This window comes from Cervus elaphus, chromosome 16 (genome assembly GCF_910594005.1).
Source record: "Cervus elaphus chromosome 16, mCerEla1.1, whole genome shotgun sequence".
NCBI classification, from domain to species: Eukaryota; Metazoa; Chordata; class Mammalia; order Artiodactyla; family Cervidae; genus Cervus; species Cervus elaphus.
In genome coordinates this window covers 28,039,446-28,067,296 of record NC_057830.1, presented here as the reverse complement: position 1 = coordinate 28,067,296, position 27,851 = coordinate 28,039,446, and the positions used below count along the sequence as shown (strand labels likewise).

Sequence of the window (27,851 nt, the reverse complement as noted above, 5' to 3'; positions counted from 1 at the left end):
TGAGCAGAAATAGTCCAAAGTCTTACCCAGCTGCTATGAAAGCACCAAGAATGATGGCAAAGACACTGACAATGATGTTCAAGGAATATTGTTTCCTGTAATAAATAAATAGTGGATGGATAGATAGGTAGATAGATAAAGAAAAGGAGGAGGAGAGGAAAAATATAAATTATACTTTTAAATAAACTGAGAATAGACATTGTTAACAGTTTTATAGCTATCATAAAATCTAATGGACAATGCTTTATGTCAAAAGAGCACTAAAAGCACATTAAATGGATTAGTAAATCAAACCAAATTTACTCTAATTCTTAAGTATTTGTCTTAATCTAATTACAAAGTATTTCTCTGTTCTCACTAGAGAGATGCTGGGACGAAATGTATAAGAGGTGAAATAAGTCAGAAAGAGAAAGATAAATGTCATATTCTAATGCATATATACGGAATCTAGAAAAATGGTACTGAAGAATTTATTTACAGGGCAGCAATGGAGAAACAGACATAGAGAATAGACTTATGGACATGGGGAGAGGGGAGGAGAGGGTGAGATGTGTGGAAAGAGTAACATGGAGACTTACATTACCATGTGTAAAACAGATAGCCAACAGGAATTTGCTGTGTGGCTCAGAAAACTAAACAGGGGCTCTGTATCAACGTAGAGGGGTGGGATGGGAGGGAGATGGGAGGGAGGTTCAAAAGGGAGGGGATAGATGTATACCTATGGCTGATTCTTGCTGAAGTTTGACAGAAAGCAAAAAAATTCTGTAAAGCAATTATCCTTCAATTAAAAAAAAAAAAAGCAGAAGAGCTCCTGCTGGTAGGTCTAGTTGGTTTGCACTTTTATCAAGCATCCAAAGATTAAGATAAAATTCAATAGTAAAACTTAGAACACTGGACCATCATCCTAATTTCATTGTTAAGTAATCTCCACAGCAAAATCAAGAATCACCATTTTAGAGTCAACCTGAATATCTTTACATGAAATTTTTAAACCAACATTATAAGAATTAATTTATTCTGATGTTACATCATAATTACTGCATCAGAATGAATTTCCCTGATCTCCTGCACACCTACTATAGTATAGCACACATACTATACATGTGGACAACTATTCCTTGCCATTTCAAAATCAATGTATATTCCATTCAGCTCAGAAAACAGATTTACATCTGTTTTGCAGTGATTGTTTTTTTTAGAATTTTCTACTACACATGCATATTACTTGTCTAATTGTAAAATTATAACTTTAAAAAAAAACCACTCATAACATGTTAAGAAACCATGGAAATAGGAGTCTGCTTTTAAATGAATAAACCATTGGCCTTTAAGTTATTACAACAAGCACTTCAAACCAACTATTTGTAAAGATGACTAGATGCTGAGAATTTGCTAGGTAAAAATAATGGGGGCGTGTGGGGAGAGGACACCAAAGGAAGAGAGGAAAAACAAAAATCACCCGAGTATGATGGTTTCCAGCAGTAAAGTAAGTGGAATGGTAAACTTCCTGAGCACAGTGAACATCGGCAAGCTGTCAGAAAAGAATCAAGTATAATAACATCAGACAACAAGTATTTTTTTAATGTTTCACATTTTTAATTAAGCCCATTAATTTTCTAAATTAAATATAAGGAGTTAACTTTAATTATCACATATGTTACTAAGTCATATAAAATAATAAAAAGAAATGGAAATTTAATAATTTCATGCCACTTTTACTTATTAGCAATTCAAAACATCATACTATCCAACTACTACAAAGTGTTGAAACTGCAAAGATTGTGTTAAAAGATTATATGCAATGTGAACCAATATACCCTTTGACAAGACAAGTTAGGACTAGGTATGGACAGTCATTAAATGGTCCTAACCTCAGATCTAATTACTTCTTGTTAGGAAATTTACCCTAAGATAATAACTCAAAGAAAAGGAAAAATTCATGTGCACAAAGATGTTCGCTGCAGTCGTGTCTTTGAGGACAATATCAGAAACAATCTAAATATCAGACAAGGCAATGATCAAATAAATTCTGGTTAAATCCACTTGAGGGAACATTATGCACTAATTCTATAATATAAAACTTTACCACTCTTAGAAAACAAACGTTAAATAAATCAAGGAGGTAACAAAACTATGTAGAGTCTACAACTGTAATAAGATACATCCTATGTACAGAAAGAGACAAAAATTAATATTTAAAATAGTATGCAAGAGGATAAAATTATAGGTAATTTTCCCTAAAAACTTTATGTAAAAGGCCACATTCACTGCCTTTTAAATACTTATGTACCTTTCACTCAAAACCCAGAGATTCCAGGACATAGCTCAATGCACAGCCACAGAATGCCAGGGCTGGAAAAACCCACCTCCATCTGTTTCCAGTGTGACTCTCAGAAGATGGGACCTAAAGAAGGAAAGTCAGAACCTTAAGGGAGAGGGGGCAGCTCCTCCTGACCAGACCTGCGGAGGGGTTTCCCACGGCAACCAGAGAGCAGTGCAGAAAGGATTCTCAGGAACTTTATATCCACGCTTAAAGATGTCTTATGAGACTGGTTTGAATGGCCTTTTTCAAAGCAAGATTTTAAAAAAGTCATTATTTTCAATTAAATTAAAAAAATATTTTTAGATGATGCCTTTAAAAGCAGCAAGGGAAATCCCCCAGTGGTCCAGTGGTTAGGACTCTGCACTCTCAGTGCCAAAGACATGGGTTCGAGCCCTAGTAGGGGAACTAATACCCCATAAGCTGTACATTGTGGCCAAAAAAGAAAACATAATAATAATAAAATAAAAGCAGATATGGATACTTAATAGTAAAAAGCTGAATGTTCTTCTCCTAAGATCAGGGATAAGACTAGGATGTTTCTGCTCATCACTACATCTATTTCATATTGAGCTTGAATTTCTAGATAGGGCAATTAGTCCCTCCCCCCCCAAAAAAAATATAGTTCAGAAAAAAAGAAAAGAAAGTTGTCTCTATTTTCAGATGATATATATCTAGAAAATCCTAAGAAATCCACCATAAAATTATTAGAACAAATGATATAAGTACGCATGAAACAAAAAGAATATACAAAAATCAATTGCACTTCTATACACTAGCAATGAGCAACCCAAAAAGGAAATGAGCAATCCAAAAAGGAAATTAACAATTCCCTTTATGATAGCATCAAAAAGAACAAAATTCTTAGGAGTAACTTAACAAAAGCAGTGTAAGAACTGGAACACACTACAAACTACAAAATATTGTGAAAAGATGAAAGAAGATTAAATGGAAAGACACTCCATGCTATGGATCAGAGACTTAATGTTGTTAAAATGGAAATATTTCTCAAATAAATCTATAGACTCAGCACAATCCCTATCAAAATTTCAACCACTGTTTCCTCGAGCAATGGACAGACTAATTCTAAAATCAGTGTGGAAATGCAAGAAAACCAACAAACCAAAACAATCTTGAAAAAGAAGAACAAAGTTGGTGGGCCTAATTTCAAAACCTACTACAAAGCTACAATTTTCAGTATTATCTAGTACTGGTTTAAAGTTAAACATTTAATCAAAGCATTAAGATTGAGAATCAAGAAATAAATCTTTCTAATTAATTAGAAATGTTAAATTAATTTTTAATAAGGGTATCAAGACCATACAATGGGGAAATAACAGTCTTTCAATAAATAACGCTGAAACAACTCAACACTCATATGCAAAAGAATGATTTTGGACCCCTACCTCATTCTATATATAAAAAATTATCTCAAAATATATCAAAGACCCAAATATAGGAAAACTATAAAACTCTTAGATGAAAGAATAGGATTATATCTTTATGACCCCAGATCAGCCAAAGTTTTCCTAGACAGAATACCAAAAGCAAAGCAACAATAACAAAAAATAGATATATCAGACTTTACCAAAATGTAAATGTTTATAAATAGATAACATATGATAGATCCAAAGGTTGTCTAAGTAGAATCTTAGACTAAGGAATGAAATTTTGATACATGCTACAACATGGATGAAACTTAAAAACATTACACTAACTGAAATGAACTGGACATAATAAAAGGACAAATATTGTATGATTCCATTTGTATGAAATATCTAGAACAGGCAAATTCATAGAGACAGTAAGTAAAACAGAGTTTACCAGGGCTAGGGGGGAGAGGGAATGCGGCATTATTGTTTAATGGTATAGAATTTCTGTTGGGGATGATGAAAACTTTCTGGAAATAGGTAGTGGTGATGGTTGCTCAAGATTGTGAATATATGTACTAAACTTTCCACTTAAAAATGGTTAAAATGTTTATATTAGGTGTATTTAACTTTAATTATTAACTAAATTTTTAAAAACTTAAAACTTTTGTGCTTCAAAGTATACCATCAAGACAGTAAAAAGACAACCCACAGAATAGGAGAAAATTTTGTAATTATGTATATAAAAAAGCACCTGTATCTAGAATATATAAAGACTTAAAACTGAATAATAAAAAGATAAATAACCCTATTAAAAATAGGCAAAGGACTTGAATAGACATTCCTCCAAAGAAGCCATGTAAATGGCTGATAAGCACATGAAAAGATGGTCAGTATCATTAGTCATCAGGGAAACGCAAATCAAAACCACAGTGAGACACCACTTCACAACCACTGCAACAGCTATAATCAAAAAGACAGACAATAACAAATTTGGAAAGAATGTAGAGAAATTGTAACCCTCATACATTGCTGGTGGGAAAGTAAAATGGTACAGCCACTTTGGAAAACAGTTTGGCAGTTCCTGAAAATGTTAAACACATATGGCTCAGCAATCCCACTCCCGGGGGTGGACCCAGTTGACGGCACTTAATTGGGCCCAAAACCATGGAAGGTGTCTTGGTCTTTCTTTTTCTCATACCCTGTATGTTATTCATCAGGATACCGTGTTAGCCCTTCCTTCCAAATATATCCAGCACCCATACTATGGCCTCACTCTCAAAACAAAAATAACCAGGGGACCCTTGGAGAAATGGCAGAAAAAGTCTGATAAACCTGGACATCATGTGCCAGGAAGCAAGGAAGTAATCAAAGCCTACCGGAGCCCTAGAACACAGTAGCCAACTCAAAGAGCTCCCACTGACCTCAGATGATACAATTTAAGCATCAAAAGAAGATGCCTATAATGAACTAAAACATTAGGTAAAGGAAACAAACAGCTCAGTGGAACAGAATAGACAGCCCAGAAATAAACCCACACAAATAGAGTCAACTGATCTCTGACAAAGCAGTAAATACAGTTCAAGGGAGAAAGACTAGCCTTTCAAACAACCGGACATCTCCATGTAAAAAAAAAAGACTGAATCTAGACACGGGCTTTATACCTATCAAACAACCGGACATCTCCATGTAAAAAAAAAAAAACTGAATCTAGACACAGGCTTTATACCTATCACAGGCTTTAACTTCAAAATGGACCATATACCTAAATGTAAAACATAAAACTTCTGGAAGATAATGTAGGAGAAAATCTAGATGACCTTGGTTTGGCAATGAGTTTTTAGATAAAATATCAAAGGCATAATCCATGAAAGAAAAAAATGATAGTGGAACGTCATTAAAATGTAAACTTCTGCTCTGAGAAACAGTGTTAAGAGAATGAAAAGGCAAGCTATAGACTGAGAGAAAATATTTGCAAAGTGCGTATCTCATATGGGACTTGTAAATAACAATTCATGAGTTAATAATGCCGGTAAAAAACAAAACAAAACAAAAAAAACCAGCAGTTCACTACTGAAGGTGACACAACACTGGCTTATTACTCTGAATGCTTATAAATAGAGCTTTTATCCTGCCTTTCCTGTATGAAATGGTGAATGAAAATTTGTACTCACTGAGGAGGTTTAGATAATAATTGCAGAAGGGGAAATATAGTTTAGAAAATCATCATTTTTCAATTTGTAATGAAATAATGTATCTATACAATGATCATCAATGTGTGCTAAACTCATTAGGTAAAAAATGGATGGGGAAAGTTCTAATGAAGGAACCAGACTGACCCCTTAAAATCATTAGACAGAATTTTTGATCAATTAAATATCATTAGAAGTGGGATAAAACATTATGTGCCCTATGAAGTGATGCAGAAGAAAGAATCCAACATCACTAACAAACTGATCTTGTCTGAAAAACTGAATCTGAATTTGATTAAGCCTCTAGAACCAACTACCAGTTTACTGAAAACAGGGGAGACAGAAATACCACATGACACCATGTAGAAGCAATTTCCTTCCTTTCTCTTCAGTCTTACTTGTGGAAAGCCTTCATCTTCCTTTTCTGTTACACATGCAGAAAAGTACTGAAGAACACTTCTAATAAAGATGTTTCTAAGATCACTAAAAACAAGAAACCCTCATCTACCCAGACCCCCAGTGCAAGAGCGGGGCAGCTATCAGGGTAAGTGAAGGCACGCCCACACTGCAAGTGGGCTCAGAGACAGGCCAAGAGGTTACACGGCAAGACAGCAACAGCACAGGAAGCTTTAACACAAATTTGAGATAATTAAGGAAAATTGGCTGACCTAATCCCAGAAAGAAACAACTCAAAGGCATAATCAGAAACAGGATTGCACATTTCATTTTTCACAACCGCCACAATCTGCCCTCTCCAATCAAGAGTGAAAGGCAACAGGCCCCATTTCACACTTCTCAGTGGTCTATATACTTTCTCCTTCTGGTCTACTTCCTACCTGCCTCTTTTCTACTCTTCCTATACTAACAGACTTTATTCCACTTCTGTCACCCTTTACATAAAGTTGATTTTCTCATTACTCACATCTTTTTCATAAGGTTCGTGTCCCGAATGTGTATTCATTAGGCTACATATTTCACACCACATTTTCCAATTTATAGGATGACTTGTTCATTGTACACTTCCATTTTCATTTTTATAGTGACTATTAACAAAGTAGTCAAAGGACCATAAAATAAATGCAAATGCAAATTTCAGAAATATGTATCACATACTTGAAAATAATACGTCATTAATTTTTCCTTCTACCAAACTTGAACTATACGAAAACTGACTGAGTATTCCTGCTTTTATAAAACTGTGATGGAATTAAAAGTTACACAGAACCACATTCGTATAAATGAATCTTCCTGGAAAATCTCATACATTCTCTATCTTGATTTCTACAGATTTCACATTCTATCTTCAGACTTGGACATAAAGAAAACTATATTAGCTTTTTAACATTTCTAAAGCATTATCAAACTCAAAACTACCTTATTTCCTTAAATTATGAAATATTATTATCTTCTATATATAGCCCAAGAAATATCTTGAAAAATCAGTTTATCTCTGTGACACTAAAAGCAAACTAGTGAAGAATCACCAAGCAACCATTATTTTGCACTCTACCTTAATTTACTTGTGCTTGATAATCCACTTATGTGGTTTCCAACGTAGAGGAGAGGCAGAGGAAACAGCTTCAATAAAAATAAGAAAGAATATTTGGTTAGAACTCCAAAAACACTTTCCTTCATTAATAAAGATGGTGACATTTACTCCCCATCAGAAAGCAAATCATCCAGAGTTCCTTTCCTTGCAATGAGTGAATTTTCCAGAATCCAGAACACATATAAGTTTCTCTATGTGATCAAAAAATAGGTCTGCAGTAATATTCATAATGCTGGTGGTGGTGGGGAAAGTGGACAGAAACAGAAATATTGACCTTGCCCATATTAGCAGAATGTTTCCCTAAAACATAGCTCTGAACAAGCACCTCTCTTGGTGGAGACCCCTAGCCAGGTTGGTGAGTTGAGGATGGGTGCTTATAGTTTATAAACTCTATAAATACAGCTCATGAATGAGGTTCAGAAAGCTGTTGAAAAAGTGTGCAAACTTCTGTTATCTAGGCATATAAGCATTTTTCTGGATGAAGACAAAGATTCATATCTCAATGACGTGTCAAATAGTGACGCTTTCAAAAAGTTGTGTATGCTGGCCACATTACTTTGTCTTAAAGGCCTAGAATAAGTAAATATCTACTAAGGTTAAACAATGTAACCTGTTCTTCCAAGAAGGAAGCATCTTTTAATTTCATGCTTACAGTCACCATCTGCAGTGATTTATGGAGCCCCCCAAAATTAACTCTGTCACTGTTTCCACTGTTTCCCCATCTATTTGCCATGAAGTGATGGGACTGAATGCCGTTACATTAATTTTTGAATGTTGAGTTTTAAGCCAACTTTTTCACTCTCCTGTTTCACTTTCATCAAGAGCCTCTTTAGTTCTTCTTCACTTTCTGCAATAAGGATGGTGTCATCTGCATATCTTAGGCTGTTGATATTTCTCCCAGCAATCTTGATTCCAGCTTGTGCTTCATCCAGACCAGCATTTCACATGATGTACTATGCAAATAAGTTAAATAAGCACGGTGACAATATACAGCCTTGACATACTCCTTTCCGGATCTGCAACCAGTCTAACCACGTCCAGTTCTAACTGTTGCTTCTTGACCTGCATACAGATTTTTCAGGAAGCAGGTAAGATGGTCCACTATTTCCACCTCTTTAAGAATTTTCCACAGTTTATTGTGGTCCACACAGTCAAAGGCTTTGGCACAGTCAATAAAGCAGAAATAGATGTTTCTCTGGAACTCTCTTGCTTTTTCGATGATCCAACGGATGTTGGCAATTTGATTTCTGGTTCCTCTGCCTTTTCTAAATCCAGCTTGAACATCTGGAAGTTCACAGTTCATGTACTGATGAAGCCTGGCTTAGAGAATTTTGAGCATTACTTTGCTAGCATGTGAGATGAGTGCAATTGTGTGGTAGTTTGAGCATTCTTTGGCATTACCTTTCTTTGGGATTGGAATGAAAACTGACCTTTTCCAGTCTCTGTGGCCACTGCTGAGTTTTCCAAATTTGCTGACATACTGACTGCAGCACTTTCACAGCATCAACTTTTAGGATTTGATATAGCTCAACTGGAATTCCATCACCTCCATTATCTTTGTTTGTAGTGATGCTTCCTAAGGCCCACTTGATTTCACATTCCAGGATGTCTGTCTCTATATGAGTGATCATACCATTGTGGTTATCTGGGTCATGATCTTTTTTGTACGGTTCTTCTGTGTATTCTTGTCATCTCTTCTTAATATCTTCTGCTTCTGTTAGGTCCATACCATTTCTATCCTTTACTGTGCTCATCTTTGCATAAAATGTTCCCTTGGCATCTCTAATTTTCTTGAAGAGATCTCTAGTTTTTCCCATTCTGTTGTTTTCCTCTATTTCTTTGCAGGCTTTCTTATCTCTGCTTGCTATTTTTTGGAACTCTGCATTCAAATGGGTATATCTTTCTTTTTTTCCTTTGCCTTTCACTTCTCTTTTCTCAGCTATTTGTAAGGCCTCCTCAGACAACCATTTTGCCTTTTTGCTTTTCTTTTTCTTGGGGATGGTTTTGATCCCTACCTCCTGTACAATGTCATGAACCTCTGCCCATAGTTCTTCAGGCACTGTGTCTATCAGATCTAATCCCTTGAATCTATTTGTCACTTCCACTGTATAATTTGTCACTTCCACTGTATAAGGGATTTGATTTGTGAAGGGGTATAAGGAAGTGAAACTAACACATGCCCTTGCCTGAGGCTTGCCACTCTAGGAGATATTTGCAAGAATTAAATGGTCTTTTTACTTTGTTTCCTTACCTCCCCACCATCTCTGATCCATAAAAGAACCTGGCATTCAGGCCTCAACAAGACAGTTATTTTGAGGCCTAGCCTGTCTTCTTAGTCAGCTGGCTCCCCAAATAAAGTCCCTTCTTTGTCTCAGTGCTTCATCTCTTGGATTTATTGGTCTACCGTGTAGCAAGTAAAGTCAGCTTGGACTCCTTAACACAACCACAATTAGAAAGCATTTATTCTCTGGCACTCAGCCTTCTTTATTGTCCAACTCTCACATCATACATGACAATTGGAAAAACCATAACCTTGACTACACAGTTTTAATTAACAGTAATCTTTTGAAGTTCCAACTACCTCATCTTTGTTGCAAAAAATTTTACATATGCTGGCTCCTCCCTTACCTCTTTGGAGCACTCTCTCAGAGCTATCTCAGCTGAGAGACTGCCTCCTGGGCTTCAGTCCTCGTTTTGCCTTCACAATAAAACACAATTCTCTACTTTCAGGTTGTGTGTTTTTTTCTGGTCAACAATATTCTGGCTAACAGTGTACAACGGACTCAATCACACAGCTGGTGATATTACAGTTTCAGAGGTTCTTAGGTATTGAAGAGAATCAGTTGCCCCTACTACCATATAGAATTCAAAATGAAGGCAGTACTGACTTCTAGTTTCTGATAACCTTGGGCAAAATTATTTGTGCTAATACCTCTGCTGAAAACAATTAAAAATGCTAGGCAAAATAATTTAAAACCTTCATAAAGGCATGAAAGGACTAGGAAGATAGTGAGGAACTCCTAGGTCAAAAATAAAGGGAGAAGAAAAACCCAGAGAGAAACAATGGAAGCCAGAGATAGCATAATTACATCTTTGAAGCTCTGCCAAAGCAGAATTCAAACAAGAATATATTTCAAAAACAAAGGAATTTTTTTTTTCCTTTTTCAGACAAAAATGAAGAGAATTTAAGCAGACCATCAGTAAATTCTAAAGAAGACAGTTTCAGTCAGGAGGAAAGTGGCAAGTGTGAGATCCACAAAGGAAAGAAAAACAAAGGAAGCAGTAAATATAAGTGGACATTTTTTCAAAAGAAAATTAAAATGTATGATGAGATCTAGGGTGTTAAAGCACTTAGTGGCAAGAGCACATAAGTTGGGAGGAAAGGTAAATGGAGTGAAAGTCCTTACATTGTTGATAGGGAGAATACATTCACCATTATAATCTGGTAAGTCAGGCATGCCTGTTTTGAATTCCAGGGAAACACTAAAAGAAGTGAAACAAGAGTTCCACCTAGTGCAAGTAAACACTTTAATGCACCAGGAAGTTTTAACCAACTTAAAATGTTAGGCACCTATGGGAATTCCCTGGCAGTCCACTGGTTAGAGCTCTGTGCTTCCACTGCAGGGTGCAGGGGTTCGATCCCTGGTCAGGGAACTAAGATTCCCACATGCTATGTAGCGGGCCAAAAAAAAAAAAAAAAAAAACACCTAGGCACCTAATCATACAGTCTCAAAATACAGGAAACAAAACAAAAAAACCTAACAAGCCCCAAGAGAAACAGACAAATCCATAATCAGAGATAATGGCTGTAACAGTATCTCCATTCTCACACACTCTTAAAATGTGATTTTGATACTCCCTTCCACCCAGAGGTGGGCTTCCCTTGTGGCTCAGCTGCTAAAGAAACTGCCTGCAATGTGGGAGACTTGGGTTCGATCCCTGGGTCGGGAAGATCCTCTGCAGAACTGAAAGGCTACTCACTGCAGTATTCTGGCCTGGAGAATTCCATGGACTGTATAGTCCATGAAGCCTTGAAGAGTCAAACACAACTGAGCCACTTTTTCTTTCCATCCAGAGGTAGGGTCTATGTCCTAACAGCAAAAGGTAACTAGAACATAGATAAAAGGCATCTCAAATAAACCTCCAGCAATCAACATACTTAATGGCGAAATATTAAAAGCTTTCCCTTTGAGATCAGACAAAAACGCCCAGTATTTACATTTCTAACACTGAATTGTAGGTCCTATGCTGTACAGGAAAGCAAGTAAAAAAAATGAAAGAATGTTGTAGATACAAAAACAATATACAAAAGAAAGATGAACATGTGTACCTGAGAAATGGACTATTTCATGCTATATTACTAAACAAAGGTCATCAGCTATTGTAGCCATCACCTCTGCAGCCACAGTCTATGGTGAGCTGGAGGCCTAAGGGAATTCAGGAAGGAAAGAAAACCTGCCATGTGGAAGCCATCAGACTGCAGTTGCTCCCACATGAGACTTAAGGAAATTTAGGATATGAAAAGAGGATACTGGCCCAGATAGCTGAGGTGCATATCAAAGGGATGATTTCCAAGCCCAGATATTGCATCTTCTTGTACACAGAAAAGTGCTATATACCTTAAGTTAACATATTTGGTTTTCTTTAATTAACAGTACTTGTTTGAAGTTCAGACTATCTTCACTTTGTTGCAGAACTCCTATATGTCCTAGCTCCCTGCCTCAACTCCTCAGAGCGGTTCTCTCACGATTACTTGAGATGCTGCCTCCCAGGCTTGAAGTCCTAAAAATTTCCGCCGAATAAACTACAATTCAGAAATTTAAGGTTTGTGAACAATTTTAAGTCAACATACCTCTAACTTTCCAAATAATCTTTTTTTGCCCATGCCTTGCAGCATGTGGGATCTTAGTTCCCTGACCAGGGATCAAACCTACGCCATCTGCAATGGAACTGCAGAATCCTAACACTGGACACCAGGAAATTTCCCTGTTTAAATGATAAATGCAACAACAACAACAACAAAATCTACTTCTAACAAAAAATATCAGAACTCTATGGCAACCTACTCCAGTATTCTTGCCTGGAGAATTCCATGGACAGAGGAGCCTGGAGGGCTACAGTTCATGGGGTTGCAGAATCAGACACGACTGAGCAACTAACACACGCACATATATAGAGAGAGAATTATAAAACTTTACTGAGGGCAATTTAAAAGGGAGTATGTGCTTTCCTGGTGGCTCAGATGGTAAAGAATCTGCCTGCAATGCAGGAAACTTAGGTTTGATCCCTGGGTCAGGAAGATCCCCTAAAGAAGGGAATGGCAACCTAGTCCAGTATTCTTGCCTGGAGAATTCCATGGACAGAGGAGCCTGGCGGGCTTCAATCTGTATGGTCACAAAGAGATGGACACAACTGAGTGACCAATACTTTCACTTTTATGTACACCATGTACATAGATCGTAAGATTCAACACTTTAAAGATGTCAATTCACGCCAAATTGCTTTAGAGCTTCAATGCAATCCCAATTAAAATCCAAACTGGTTATTTTTCCTGAAACTTGACAATGTGCTTCTAATATTCATCTAAAAATGTGAAGAATGAAGAATTCAGGAGGTAAAGACTTGCTCTCAGACAGCAAGACTTTGCATAATGAAAGTGAAAGTCTCTCAGTCGTGTCCGACTCTTTGCGACCCCATGGACTGTATAGTCCCTGGAATTCTCCAGGCCAGAATACTGGAGTGGGTAGCCTTTCCCTTCTCCAGGGGATCTTCCCAACCCAGGGATCAAACCTAGGTCTCCCGCATTACAGGCAGATTCTTTACCAGCTGAGCCACAAGGGACTTTGCATAAAGCAATAGTAATTATGACTGTGAGGTAATAGTGCAGAAACACAGACAAATGAAAAAGCCCAGAAACAACAGTATCATGATATAAGTGGCACAACATTAAGGATCAACTTCTCAGCTGATTCTGTGACACTTGACTACCTAATTGGAAAAAAATAAATGAAATTGGACCAGTACCTCGTACCATTCACAAAAATCAACTCCGAACAGATTAAAAACCTAATTCTGAAAAACAACATACTTTTTATCTGGAAAAATATCTTTATAATCTCAGGATGGGGAAGAATTTCCTTAGTAAGAAAAATAGTGATTAATTATTAAGGAAGACTGATGAAATATATCTGTTTTAAAATTAAGATTCTTTTTTATGATAAGGAATACATGATAAAGAGATACAAGATAAATACATAATAAAGAAAATAAAAAGACATGCCACAGAAGGGGAACATATATTTGTAATGCTACAATAACTAACAAGAGGACTACCAGTAATATATTTTTAATACTTTTTTTTAACTCCTACACATTTCAGTAAGAAAAAGACATAAACCCAACAGAAAAATGGGCACAAGTCTTAACAAGTACTTCACAGAAGAGAATATCCATATGGGCACTAAAAAATGAAAAGGCACTCAACCTCATTAATAACCAGGGAAGTGCAAATAAAAGCCAAGAAGACGTCATTACACACCCAGCATTGGCAAGAAGGAGGAGCAATAGGGACTTTCATATACTTTTGTCAGGAGTGTGAATTGGTACAACCACTTGGGAGAACAGTTTGCCATTATCTTTTCAAGGTGACAATATGCTCACTCTCAGTTCAGTTCAGTTCAGTCGCTCAGTCGTGTCTGACTCTTTGCGACCCCACGAATCGCAGCACGCCAGGCCTCCCTGTCCATCACCAACTCCCGGAGTTTACTCAAACTCATGCCCATTGAGTCGGTGATGCCATTCAGCCATCTCACCCTCTGTCGTTCCCTTCTCCTCCTGCCCCCAATCCCTCCCAGCATCAGGGTCTTTTCCAATGAGTCAACTCTTCACATGGTGGCCAAAGTATTGGAGTTTCAGCTTCAGCACCAGTCCTTCCAATGAACACCCAGGACTGATCTCCTTCAGGATGGACTGGTTGGATCTCCTTGCAGTCCAAGGGACTCTCAAGAGTCTTCTCCAACACCACAGTTCAAAAGCACCACTCTAGGAGTCAGCAATTTCACTTTGTGATAAGCCTCCCAAAGAAACTACATGCACAATGTGCTGTTTTGGACTGAACTGTGTCTGCTCTAAAGTCACATCTTGAAGCCCTAGACCCCAGGTGACTGCAGACAGAGATAGGGCCTGGAAGGAGGTAATTAAGGGTAAGTGAGCTAATAAGTGTGGGGTCCTAATCCAATAGGACCTGTGCCCTTATAAGAAGAGTAGAGTGCATAGGCACAGCGTAAAGGCCACATGAGGTCACAGTGAGAAGGCAGCTGTCTATATGCCAAGGAGAGAACTCTTACCAGAAACCAACCCTATCAGCACCTTCATCTTGGACTTCCTGCCTCCAGAAGTGTGAGAAAATAAATTCCTTTTTTTTAAGCCACCTAGTCTATGGTATTTTGTGATGGGAGCCTTATCTGACTAATACATCTGCATCAAGATCCAACTCTCAGTACATTCAGAACAGTACTTTTTATTTTTCTAGTGCCCAAACCAGAAACAACTCCAATTACCATAAACAGTAAAACAGATAAATTATATTTATACAATGAAAATAAAAGAATACAGCTACACACAACAATGTAGATGAATCTTACCATCATAATAAAGTGAAAGCAAGATACAAAAAAATATATAGGTTATTTCCCTTTATATAACCTCCAAAAACAGGCAAAACTAAATTCAAGCATACATACAAGCTTAGAAAACTAAAAAAGAACTCAAGAAAATCATTACGACAAAAGTCAGAATAGTAGGTAAGGATTCTGTGACCCCATCTCATGACCTAGGTAATGACTACAAGGGTAATTATTCGTTCAACTACACATTCATGGATGATGCCTTTTTTTCCTATGTCTAGATATTTCACAATTGTTTAAAGTATTTAAAACTATATCATAAACTAAGTGTAGGCAAGCCCAACAATATTCTGATTTTTCTTATGATGACTGGGTTAATACATTCCCTACACTTCAGTGGTTTGTTTTTCTCTGTGTGGATGTCCCTGATTATTGATGCTGTAAGCATGTTTAGTCAGCCTGATGAATAATCCAGAGCTAGATGCCAATGTTTTTCCAGGCCTTAGAGACATGGAGTGAACAAACCATGTGAGCTCTTTACTTTCAAGGAACTGCAATCTGATTTAACCTCCCTAAATCCAAAAATGTCACCATGATCCATTTAATACCACCGGTCACAGGGGATTGTTCTAGGAATTAAATGTCTGGCCTCATGCCTGGCACCTAGCAACTGTTCAATAAAATTAGTTCCATTCCACATACCCAGGAAGAAATGGCAGGTCTTGTGTTTGTAGTTCTACCATGGGGCGGGGCGGGGGGGAACTATGTATATCAAATTGTATTTACTATTTATTCCACTCACAGGTTTTAGCTACCCAAGCTAAAAATGAAAATTTAAAGCAGGGATCAGCAAACTGGGAGGGCCCAAGAGATAAATCTAATTCATCTTCTATTTATGCAAATAAAGTTTTATTAGAACACAACTACATCGATTCATTTATACACATATCACATATCATCTACAGCTGCTTTCAAAGTACAGAGCTGAATAGCTGCAAGAGAGATAGTCTGGCCCACAGAGTCTAATTATTTGCCATCTGGTCCTTTACCAAACAACCTTGACAATTTCTGTTAGTTTTGCTATTTCAGAAGACACATAGTATTTATTTAATATCTGTCGCTAAGCACACACTGTTACTATCATGTTACATTAGTGGACCACTGAATGATATGAAATCTTTATTAAAAAGTTTCTAACCAGCAGGAAGCACAGGGTATATGGAAATGGACCTGTATTCTAAGATCAGTTTGTAATTTTATAGCATTTTCACATCTTCCAACATAATTACATGTACTTTCCATCACATACCTTTGTAGGAATTTTCTTGTCAAAATCAGGAAAGTGAATTATTTTATTTAGCTTGGACACATATAGTATCATTATGGTAACTGCCATCTAAAGAAAAGGGAAGAGAAAAACTTCAGCAAAATATCTAGAAAGACTATTTGAGATACAAATACATCATCAGAAGAAAAGAGATTCACCAAAAACATATGTATCTGAAAAATCTATTTTCTAGGTTCCAAAAAAATCATTATTCCTTAAAATATTAACTTTTTTTGTCACTGCATAGATTGCATTAGAACTATAGGCAAAAAGTATAATATCAAATAGACTCACACATATACACGTGATCTCAAGTGGCTTAAGGAAGAACAGGGAAGAATCAATGGTGTGCCCCAAACAGAGCAGCGTGACCAGTCAGTGAGGCTGCTCATTGATCCTGAACGATACCTCCCATGTTCTGAGCATATGGTCACCTTCTCCCACAAAGTAAATGCTGGGGTGAAAGGAGGTGGGGAAGGGAGGCAAATTCCACACATAAACATATTTTGTAAAGTACACAATTTCTATAACACAGAAGACATTTTCTCTCCACCTAGCCAGTGTTACAAAATATACCTCATTCAAATGCTATTCAGCTGGTTTACACCAGGTATATCAGAAATACTCCAGATTATTATTTTGAAATAAAAACTTTTAATATCATCTTTCTATGCAAATTTTAGAACTTATTCACTTTTCTCCATATTAGGATGCAAAAACATAAGGACTCCTTCAACATGATTATTGTCCTAAACCTCAAGCCTGAGTGTACAGATACTTATGATAGATTTATATAACTCAAGCCCACTCTGAATAATAATTGTAGTTTGTATTTATGACTTACTTTATAATTCTTAACAGAAATATACCAACAGTATGTAAATTATTCTGCAATTCAAGTTTTTAAAATTTGGTCTACTGACTTCTTCCCTTACAAACTGCAAATCAGAAAGGTTTTTTCCTTAATTGAGTACAAGACAGTGAATGTATTTGCCTTGGGCATTTCATAGGGAGTATTACCACATACTATTGATCTTTTAAAGTACTTCTTTAAACATATTTTCACACTGAACCATAAAGATATATTTTTTATTACCTTAAGGAAACACTGTTTCCTTGTTATTTTTTCACCCTAAAATGATGTGCAAAGAGTATCTTATTAGCAAAACATTTAACTAGAATAATGTTTATTTGTATAAATTCCAGATTCACAATTTAAAATTTAGTTAACAGATATAATTTTTATAATTTTTTCTCCTTGTAAACTAAAGAAAAACAATCTTCAGCACCTGTTAACATTTGTCTACTAGAAATCACTAGCATATGATAAAAAAAAAGTAAGAAAGTCACAAAATAATATTAATGGAAAATTTCAGAAACAGCCAAGTGTGGGTAAGTTTGAAAGTTTATCCAAGCTTACCCTTACACTTGAGAACAAACATCACGAAGTTTAGGAAGGAAACTCTAAACTTGTTTCGTTTGGCCCATCGAGAGGTTTATGGAAAAATATGAATCTGTTGCCACCATTTACAAATTGGGAGGTTTGCTGTGAAAATAAAATTTCCCTGATTCCTAGTGAGCCTCACCTCATCTCCCCAATCCTTTTCTTAAACAAGCACAGTGACTTCAACTGTGCACACTCATCTGTGACCCAGCAGACCTTGGAGGCTTCCAGTCTGCTGCCCCCTTACTTTAGAGTAATTAAATTCTATTAAGGAAGTTTCTCCTACAAATACAACTGTTCCTAAATTGTAAAATGAAATAAAATGTATCAATACTTCACACTGTCTCACCCAAAGTACTATAGTCCTCTGCCAACTGAACAAATTCGTAAACCACAGTCTTAAACAAAAGCACTTACAATTTCATCATATGTACTAACAAATAATTAAGAGGTTAATTTATCTTTTTTCACTTACCTGTCCAACTCCAAGAACAATTGGTGATGGGAAACTACAAAGAATACAGAATAACAAATAATTTTAGCAACTGATGAAAAAATTTTGAAAACAATATGTAACACAGAATGACAGGGGTTATTAAAATGTTATGTTATTAAAAGCTTATTAAACTTATTAAAAGGTTATTAAAAGGTCTTAGACTATTTTTTCTGTCTTAGTGAAAACATCAAATTTGTTCATTGTTCATTTCTTTTCCATTTTTTAAACTGATCACTGCTAAACTGGGCAAACTTCTATTGCCCCTTGAGACAGACTGTCATATTAACAAACAACACAGTTGTATATGTAGAAAGCCAAAGTAATTGGGGGGATAAATGACTAGAATTAATAAATAACTTTAGCAAAGTTACTGGATAAAAGATGAACATGTGAAAAAAATCACTTCTAGGTCTATATATCATAAAGACACAAAGAACATAATAATTTTAAAGGTATTCACTTGCAATAGCACCCAAAGACATCAAATAATACTAACTGGGTATTTTATGGTAATAAAAAATTATTTATACCTTTTTAAGCATGAAATGATATTGCCGTGGTTTTTTCTTTTTTTTTTAAACAAACTAGTCCTTCTTCTCCTTTAGAAATTCATAATAATCTGGGGGGAGATGTTGGAATTGAGAAGAGGAGAGATATAAATGTCACAAGCTTGTTGAAACTGGATGATGGCTACATGGAGATTCATTACACTGGTTTCCTTTCTTCAAGATAATATACCCAGGCACAAATCTAATAAAATATTTCCAAGAACTACCTCTACATAGAAAACTATAAATCTGTATTTAAAAAATGAAAGAAGTCCTAAATAAAGTTCATGGATTAGAATCAACATTGTAGTGAACAATTATCCACAAACTGATCTATAAAATCAAATCTTTCTTTACAAACAAGAATAGGTATTTTGTACTGACGCTAAAACTGAACTTCAAGGCAAAAGCAAACATGATCTAAGATAATCGTGAAGAAAAAAATGTTGGAGGACTGATTCTGCTGGATGCCAGTATTCTCTCTTTCTTTTTTTTTTGCCTGCAACATGCTGGAATCCTAGTTCCCAGACCAGGGATTGAACCCATACTCTGCAGTGGAATCACGGAGCCCTAACCACTGGACCACCAGGGAATTCCCCAGGATTGATTTTAAATTCACAACAAATGAGAGAGTGTGGTATTTGCACAATGATGTTCTAACCAGACAATGAAAGAGAACAGAGATTAGGACAGATACACACCCACATGGAAACATGATTCATGACAAAGATGGCCATACAGAGCAGTAGGGAAAAGACAGTAGGTCTTTTAACAAATGGCACCAGGCAACTGGATACAGAATCTTACTCCCTACCTAAACCATACTTAACAAGGCAGCACATCACCTCATCAGGCTCACTCACTGTCCAGCCCTTCACTGGCTCCCAGTCATTCTGTCCAGCTCCTAAAAAGAGGGACTATCACTCAAAAAAACCACCACCACCAACACCACCACCTCATCCCCTAAACTGCATATTACAGGGAAACACCTATCTCAGATAGGGTGAGAAGAGAATAAGGAACTAACCTACCTTGTCAGAGAAAACAGAATGACTGGACAGCACCACCATGAAAATCAAATGTACTCTCAGATAGGGTGAGAAGAGAATAAGGAACTAACCTACCTTGTCAGAGAAAACAGAATGACTGGACAGCACCACCATGAAAATCAAATGTACTCTAATGGATGCCGGATGTGTCACCCAGACATCTGCTTCTGGACTGAAGCCCTCATCCCTCAGTTTCCCAAGAGCATCCTCAGCAGGAGAAGGTTGCCTTGCCAACAGCCCAGCCTGTGTTCTGAGCCTGCATGTCTGTGCAGAGGTATAAAGGCCAAGGGCCCTCGACCCAGTTCAAGACAACTCTGTTGAGCCCTTCCAGCTCCAGAGACCCTGGGATAAGGCTCTGTTGGGATGAAGCACAGCCTAGCTTCTCTCTCTACCTACCTAATCCTGCTTCCCTCACTCTCCCACAGGAGTGGGTCCCAAGAGCACTGCCCAGTATCCTCACACCTGAGAGTCTCCTTGCCTAGGAATACAACCTGCAACATCAAGCAAAATAATAAGACTACAACATAAACAAACAGTAAAACAACGACAAAAGGCTTACGGAAGGAAGACAAAGAGCTCAGCCTAGAAGAGAATGTAACACAAGGAGAGAAGGCACCTTTTTAACTATTTCCAGCTACGGAACACCTTAATAAGAAGATAGTCAACAAAACCAACAGCTCAAAATTGAGATAACAAAGGAAACTAGTGAGATGAAAAGGGAACCACAGATCTAAGGAAACCAGCTGAGGAAGAAAACAACAAAACTGCCGTATGAGTAATTTAGAAACAATACAGAAGTAAATGACTGCTGCTGAAAAATGAACTACCAAGAGGAGGTGATCACAGTGAATGAACAGGAAAAAGACACATTCTCAAAGATAAACAGATTTAGAAGATAGGTACCACCAGAAAGGGCTCATCTCTGTGCTGTTTTCTCTCAATAAAGAGAGAAAATAATTCAAAGATAAAACAGGCAAATTTGTTTCCTTGACATGAGGAAAAGAAGCAAACTCTCCAGATCTAAAAGCACATTTGTTGCAGAAAAAGTTAAGAATATTCAACACGATTAATACAGCAGTTATGAACTCTCCATAAAAACACGACCCTGCAATGGAATCCACCACTTAGGAGTCAAATCAAAATACCGAGTTCTGGAATGGAGACACTGCGATAAAAGGCTGCTGACTACTGTATTCATTTAACATAGACCAGATTCAAACAACTGTGGGATTATACTTACACAACAGGATGCTACACTGTAAAAGAAGACATGGAGGGGAGGGGAGATAGGAAGAAGTATAGAGGTGTCATGCTTCACAGCAGAGAAGCCATACATACAGTCAGAAACTGAAGAAATAGATTTGAAAGTCAACAATTCTTTTCATTCAACTCTAATTTCTCTTCTCTCCATTCAATTCAGTAAAAACTAAATTTCATACATACATGCAACTTGCAGCCCTCACCTTAAGCCTTCAAACACAGCCAGAATGACTAATGGTATTACAACCCCTCATATGATGCCAGCTGAAATTTACAGGGTCCACTATTAGTATAAAGCCAAAAAATGCTTAATCTGAATGTAATCAAGCCTTTAGATCTAACTTTCAGTTAAAAAAATAGAAAGTAAGTTAAGTGAGACTTCAAAAAATAAATCAAACAATCCATAATAGGGGACACTTTACAACACACCTGGGTCAGGCATTTCAAAGTCAATATGAAGGGGAAGTGGAGAAGGAAATGGCAACCCACTCCAGTACTCTTGCCTGGGAAATCCATGGACAGAGGAGCCTGGCAGGCCGAAGTCTCTGGGGTCACAAAGAGTTGAACACAACTTAGCGACTAAACAACAACAATAATCAGGGGGAAGAGGTGCATGGGGAACTTTTCTAGATTAAAAGAAACTAAAAAGACATATCTGTATACATTGCATGAAGTTCAATTAGATCTTGATACAAATGTTTAAAACAATCATAAAAACATCTTGGAGACAATTGGGATGACTATAGATTTGGTATTAGATTATTTTAGGAGATTACTGTTAAGTTTGCTAAGAGCAAAAATGATACTAATGTCAGAGAATATCCATATTTCAGGAGAGGTATGTTGAAATAGGGCATCCCAGGTGGTGCAGTGGTAAAGAATCCACCTACCAAAGCAGGAGACACAGGAGATGCGGTTTCCATCCTTGGGTCAGGAAGATCCTCTGGAGAAGGAAATGGCAACCCACTCCAGCATTCTTGCCTGTAGATCCCATGGACAGAGGAGCCTGGCAGGCTACAGTCCATGGGGTCACAAAGAGTCAGACACGACTGAACATGCACACACATGCACGTTGAAATATCTGAGAGTGCAGTGAAATGATGTATGAATGATGTATTCAGTGGTTCATGCGACCCCATGGATTGTAGCACACCAGGCTTCTCTTCCTCCAAAATTTATCACAGTTTGTTCAAATTCATGTCCACTGAGTCGGTGATGCTCTCTAACCATCTCATCCTCTGCCGCCCTCTTCTCCTTTTGCCTTCTATCCTTCCCAGCATCAGGGTCTTTTCCAATGAGTCATCTCGTCACATCATGTGGCCAAAGTATTGGAGCTTCAGCTTCAGCAAGAGTCCTTCCAGGGAATATTCAGGGTTGATTTTCTTTAGGATTGACTGTTTTGATGTCCTTGCAGTCCAAGGGACTCTCAAGAGTTTCCTCCAGCACTACAATTCAATAGCATCAATTCTTCAGCACTCAAATATAGCAAAATGCTAATTACTTAATTTCAGTGGTGTATGTACAGATGTTCAGTGTACTTTGCTTTTCACTTTCCTGTGTGCTTGAAACTTTACATAATAAAAAGTGGTAGAGGGACTTAAGTGTTAATTGCTCAGTCATGTCAAATTCTTTGCGAACCCATGGACTATAGTCTGCCAGACTCCTCTCTCCATGGGATTCTCCAGGCAAGAATACTGGAATGGGTAGCTATTCCATTCTCCAGGGGATCCTCCTGACCCAGGGATCGATCCTAAGTCTCCTGCACTGCAGGCAGATTCTCTACCATTTGAACCACCAGGAAAGCTCAGAGGGACTTTGGTGATCCTCAAACAATTGAATAATTAAATGAAAGCGCCCACTCATTTCCCACTCCTTTTTGAATTAAAGAAAATAATTTATAAAGAAATGAGCAAATAAGTAGCTATATCTATAAATATACTTTATACAAAAAGTAACTCAACCTGTCTTTCTCCAATCCATCCATCTATCTAAAAGATGTCTGAAGTTATTGCCTAATGTCAACTATAGTAATTTTTAAAATTTTACTCTAATATTTTTCTCTTGTTTGAATTCTTTATAATGATCACACAGGATGACTTTTCTTTTAAAAAATTCAAAATATTGATTCTAGATAGTGGGAATATGAACAATTATTATTATCATCTTCTTTGTACATTTGTATATTTAAACAACACCCAATTTTTTAACTGAATTATTTTTGGAGTGAATGCAAGGAAGTGAAGATAGTATGTGTACACAACCTTTTAAAGTCTGACTCTGAAAGGATCAGAGAAACGAGCACCCACGTGGGTCAAGGGAGGGTTATTTTTGCTTGAGAAACCTAAACAAGCTTTAAGCTGACATAGAGAGGTGGCTGATGTGGCAATGAGGAGGATAATGAAAGGAGCAGGAAGGAGGGACATCCAGAAATGGGGAGCTGGGCCCTCCACAGAAATAAAGCACTCCCTCCATCACAGCAGAAAGGGGACCTCATCTGACAGTTTCTTTCCCTCAATGAAGTATCAGAGAAGAGTGGAGGATGGAAGTGTGGAAGGTTTCAGGGTAGAAGAGAAAGCAGGAAGGAGACATTTCTGAGACTAGGAAAGCAAGGCTCCAGAAGAAACTAGAGGGTGGTAGAAGAGCTGGTTTTGAGGTTTGTGATCATCAAATTAAAGTCAACCCAGCCATACCCAAAGTGATTTTTCTCCCCAGACAGTCAGAGCTGCTCAATGCTGAAGGAAAGTTGCAAAAGGTAGGCTGTGTGAGATAAGTACCAGCCAAGGCAAGAGCTGGGAAGGAGTCTTAGGGGCTTCCAGGGAGGGGCCCACCGGCTGGACCAGGAGAGAAGGGAAGCCTGGAGGGTGGAGGTGGCAGAAATACCTGGGCTGCAGCACTAAGCATGGATATCCTGCACCAAGACTGGAGTGGCGGGCAGGGTCACCCTGAGCACATGGCCCTGGGAGTGACACCGGATGTGGGACAAGATGGGCTTTGATGGTTCAGCACACGTAGCATGAAGTCTTGAGGGCTTAAGAGTCTGGGTGGACAGAAAGACCAGGACTCCACTAAAGGAGCCACAGACGCTCAGGAGGCACAGAGAGAGGACAGAAGGGAGTGCTAAGCCTGGACTCTCCGCAGAGCAGAGCAGTGGGGAGCTACGAGGACTCAACCCCACCTCCTGGCAACAGGTGGGGCATGACCAGGATCCAGCTCCTTCCCAGGAGCCGAATGGAGCAGTGTCTTTAGGAGAGAGCCAGTTTTCATCAGAGTATGAGAAAATTCAGTTCAGTTCAGTCACTCAGTCGTATCCGACTCTTTGCAACCCCATGGACTGTAGCCTACCAGGCTCCTCCATCCATGGGATTTCCCAGGCAATAGTACTGGAGTGGGTTGCCATTTCTTTCTCCAGGGGATCTTCCCGACCCAGGGATCGAACCCGGATCTCCCACATTGTAGACAGACGCTTTACCATCTGAGTCACCAGGAGAAAATTAGGAGTTGTTTTTGATTTTTAGTATAAACTTCCAGTTCCCACCACTGGAGCCTCTGATTCAATAGCTCTTAAAAAAAAAAATCTCTCCTAGGGATTCATATTACCAAGCAAGTTGGGAAATGACTATGTTAAGTGATCTCAAAGCCCTGGAGCGTAAACAAACAGCAAGTACCAAGCAAATACTTGTTGAACTAAATACAACTAAGTTTACACTTTGTATTAAGCATTATTCGTAAAATCTTGCATGGCAGAGAACAGTATTAAAATAGTAACAAAAAAAACCGACTGAGACTGCCTGCATAAGCCTCACGAATATAACTCCAAAGAACCACTACTGTTCTTCTCCCTGTTGGAGTGAGAGGGAGAAGAATCTGGGGGACAAGATGGGCTTTGAAGGTTCAGCGCTAGAGTTCCTCTTTGTAGTGCCTCCTGAGCTTCTGTGGCTCATTTAGAGGAGCCCTGGTCTTTCTCTCCACCCTTCAGGACTTCGGGCTACATGCGCTGAACCATCAAAGCCCATCTTGTCCCCCAGATTCTTTTCCCTCTCACTCCAACAGGGTCTGACTCCAAGTCCTTCCAAAGCTCTCTCTGCCCAACCAGGTAAATTTAACAAGTCAATGATCTAAGACTAACATATAACTAAGACCACTCATCAGTCTGGGACTCCAGCCAGACACAATCTACTCAAATTGGAAGAGAAAAAAATATTCCCTGAGCTACATTCCCATAATCCTGTTGTAACTACAAAAAGTTCTTCCTTCTACCCGACAACACAACATTCTATCCTCAAACAGTTAATGTCTGGATCAGATATCTATGGCTTATTGTTATAACCTAATAACCCCAACCCTCTTCGCCTCAAAACATGCTCTGAAAGCATCCTGAGATGAGAGACTAAACAATGTTTTTTGAACAGGGCTCTCCAACAGTGTATCACATTACGGAAATGTGAAACATAAGGTTATAAGGAGCTTTGCCTTGCTGAGACAAAAACAATTTCCTCCTTCAATCATGGAACTCAAAATTTTAAAGATGGAAAGGTTACAGCAGGAGATGCCTCATATAATTCTTTCCAGTCAAACACTGTCCTGCATCTTCCAAGCACTTAACCAGTGTTTACCAGTCCCTGCTTCCAACAAGAAGACGCATGTTTTTGGACTCATTGACTGTTCTGGTCAGTGAACACACTGCTCAGTCAAGAACAGAAAGCAGAGATTTACCATCAAACTTCAACTGATATATCTGTCAACCACTCCCCAAATGCCTATTAACAGCATTCTCTTTTTATGATAGGTGTTTTTTGAATGTTATTGAATGAATGAAGGATCCGATCCCACCGATCCCAACACTGTCTCTCCTACCACTTGCTCATTCAGTTCTAGCGAGATCACCTCCTCTCTATTCCTCCAGTAGGCCAAGCTCATGCCCACTTCAGCCCATTTTCTTCTGTGTGGAATGCTCTCCACCAACCACTCCACCCCAGGAACGCTCACAGCAAACCTGAAATCACCTTGCTTATTCATGAGCCCACCTGTTCACTTTCCTCTCTACCACTGATATGATGGGGGGCTCCACTGCAGGCTGCCTTGTGTTTTTCACAGCTGCTTCCCTGGTACCAGGCATTGGCACCTAGTAGATGCCCGGTAAATATCCGTTAGAGGTGGAACCAGCCAAGCTCACCTAGGTTTCAGCTTCTGCTAGTTTAAAATAAGGAGGCTGAAGACACTCTGAGGTTTCTTTGTTGTTGTTTAAGTAGTGTTCACTCTTTTCATGACCCCATGGACTGTAACCTGTCCGGCTCCTCTGTCCATCCGATTTCCCAGGCAAGAATACTGGAGTGGGTTGCCATTTCCTTCTCCAGGGGATCTTCCCCACCCAGGAGGGAACCTCTGTCTCCTGCCCAAGCAGGATGATTCTTTACTACTGAGCTACCAGGGAAGCCCTTTGGACTCTTTATAAAATTCTGATTTTACATTCTTGTAGCACAGTACAGTTTACAAGGAGGCCTCACTTATGACAACTCATGCCGAGGTCTGGGAGATAATTTACAGAGATGTAATTATCTGGTGGAGCTGGGTCTAAATTCACAGCGCTTTCGATGCCTATACAACCAAAGCAGAATTAAACAGGATTTTCTATCTTTACAAATAGGTTCAAGGATACACAAATTTGCTGGTTTACTACATACTCATTAAAAAAAAAAAGTAGAGAATATGAAATTTTTTCTCCATTTTCCCATGAACATGCTGGTCATTTGAGAATGAACGATCAAACAATGCGAATAAACTCATCCACTCAGGACTCTGCTGATGGTTGAATAGCTAGACTTGTAGAAATGGCTTACATTTGAAGGACACATTTGGATCGCTAGTTTCAGCTCACTGGTGCTCCTGAAAGCACAGGTGCGCTTCCTGTCCTGGAGCAGTAAGCCGCGGTAGGGTGCGCCCGCGCTGACTTGCTCGCTTGTGGTTTGGTTTCCAAACAGTGCGAAGGTCCGGACCCTGAATACGTGGCCCGTGCGCAGTGCACTGGCCGCCCAAATTGCTCCGGAGTTAGCGAGACTTCCCGCTCGCCGTCCCCCGCCACCCGCTGACCCGAGTGCGACCGAAGTGCACGAGGGCAGGCAGCCCCGCGGCTCTCCCCGGCTTCGGGACCTCCGGAGTCCGGCCAGCACCCGCTCCGCGCGGCGCCGGAGCTGGAAGGTCCCGGAGTCCCGCGGAGCAGCCGGGCGCCCCCGCGGACTCCTCCCAGCCCCAGGCTCCCGCCTCACCCGTAGGTGGTCAGCAGCGCCTTGTTGACCAGCACGAGGAGGAAGGAGCAGGTCCCGTAGAAGAGGGCCGACAGTAGCTTGGCCACCCGGGAAGGCAGCCGCGCGGAAGCGGGGCCCGCGTCCGCGCCCTCGGCCTGGCCGCCGGCCGTCATGTCCCGCGGCCGCCCGTCTGGGCCACCCTCGGGCCCGCGCCGCCCCAGTTCAGTCCCCGCCCCCAGCCAGCGCGGGAGGAGGCGCGGCCGAAACAGGAAGGACCGCGGAGGGAACCCCACACGCCCCGCGCCCGGGGCCCCAAAGCTGCCCGCACGTAAGAGCGGGTTCGGCTCAAGTTCGTCGTCAAAGGCACCACCCTCTGACTCTTGTCTGGGTTTGGGAGAGTTTTTTAAAACCCTGTCTTCCTCTAAACTG

At 39.1% G+C, this 27,851-nt stretch overlaps 1 protein-coding gene across 4 annotated transcripts in view; it reads right to left on the bottom strand.

Annotated features, from left to right (window-relative positions):
- The window catches only part of SLC35D2 (solute carrier family 35 member D2), a 53,106-nt gene extending 25,367 nt beyond the window's left edge, over nucleotides 1–27,739 (bottom strand). Inside the window, exons 1-6 of one of the 4 annotated variants that reach the window (XM_043927669.1) lie at nucleotides 27,444–27,739; nucleotides 18,303–18,336; nucleotides 16,366–16,452; nucleotides 7,393–7,460; nucleotides 1,460–1,531; nucleotides 27–95 (exon numbers count right to left, since the gene is read on the bottom strand). In XM_043927669.1, the coding sequence (XP_043783604.1) occupies nucleotides 27–95; nucleotides 1,460–1,531; nucleotides 7,393–7,460; nucleotides 16,366–16,452; nucleotides 18,303–18,336; nucleotides 27,444–27,595 (482 nt within the window). In that variant the 5' untranslated portion in view covers nucleotides 27,596–27,739. Of the gene's footprint in view, nucleotides 1–26; nucleotides 96–1,459; nucleotides 1,532–7,392; nucleotides 7,461–16,365; nucleotides 16,453–18,302; nucleotides 18,337–27,017; nucleotides 27,418–27,443 lie in introns of those variants that run through there. The other 3 variants (XM_043927666.1, XM_043927670.1, XM_043927667.1) reach the window with 3 other exon arrangements.
- Between the last annotated feature and the right edge of the window lie 112 nt (nucleotides 27,740–27,851).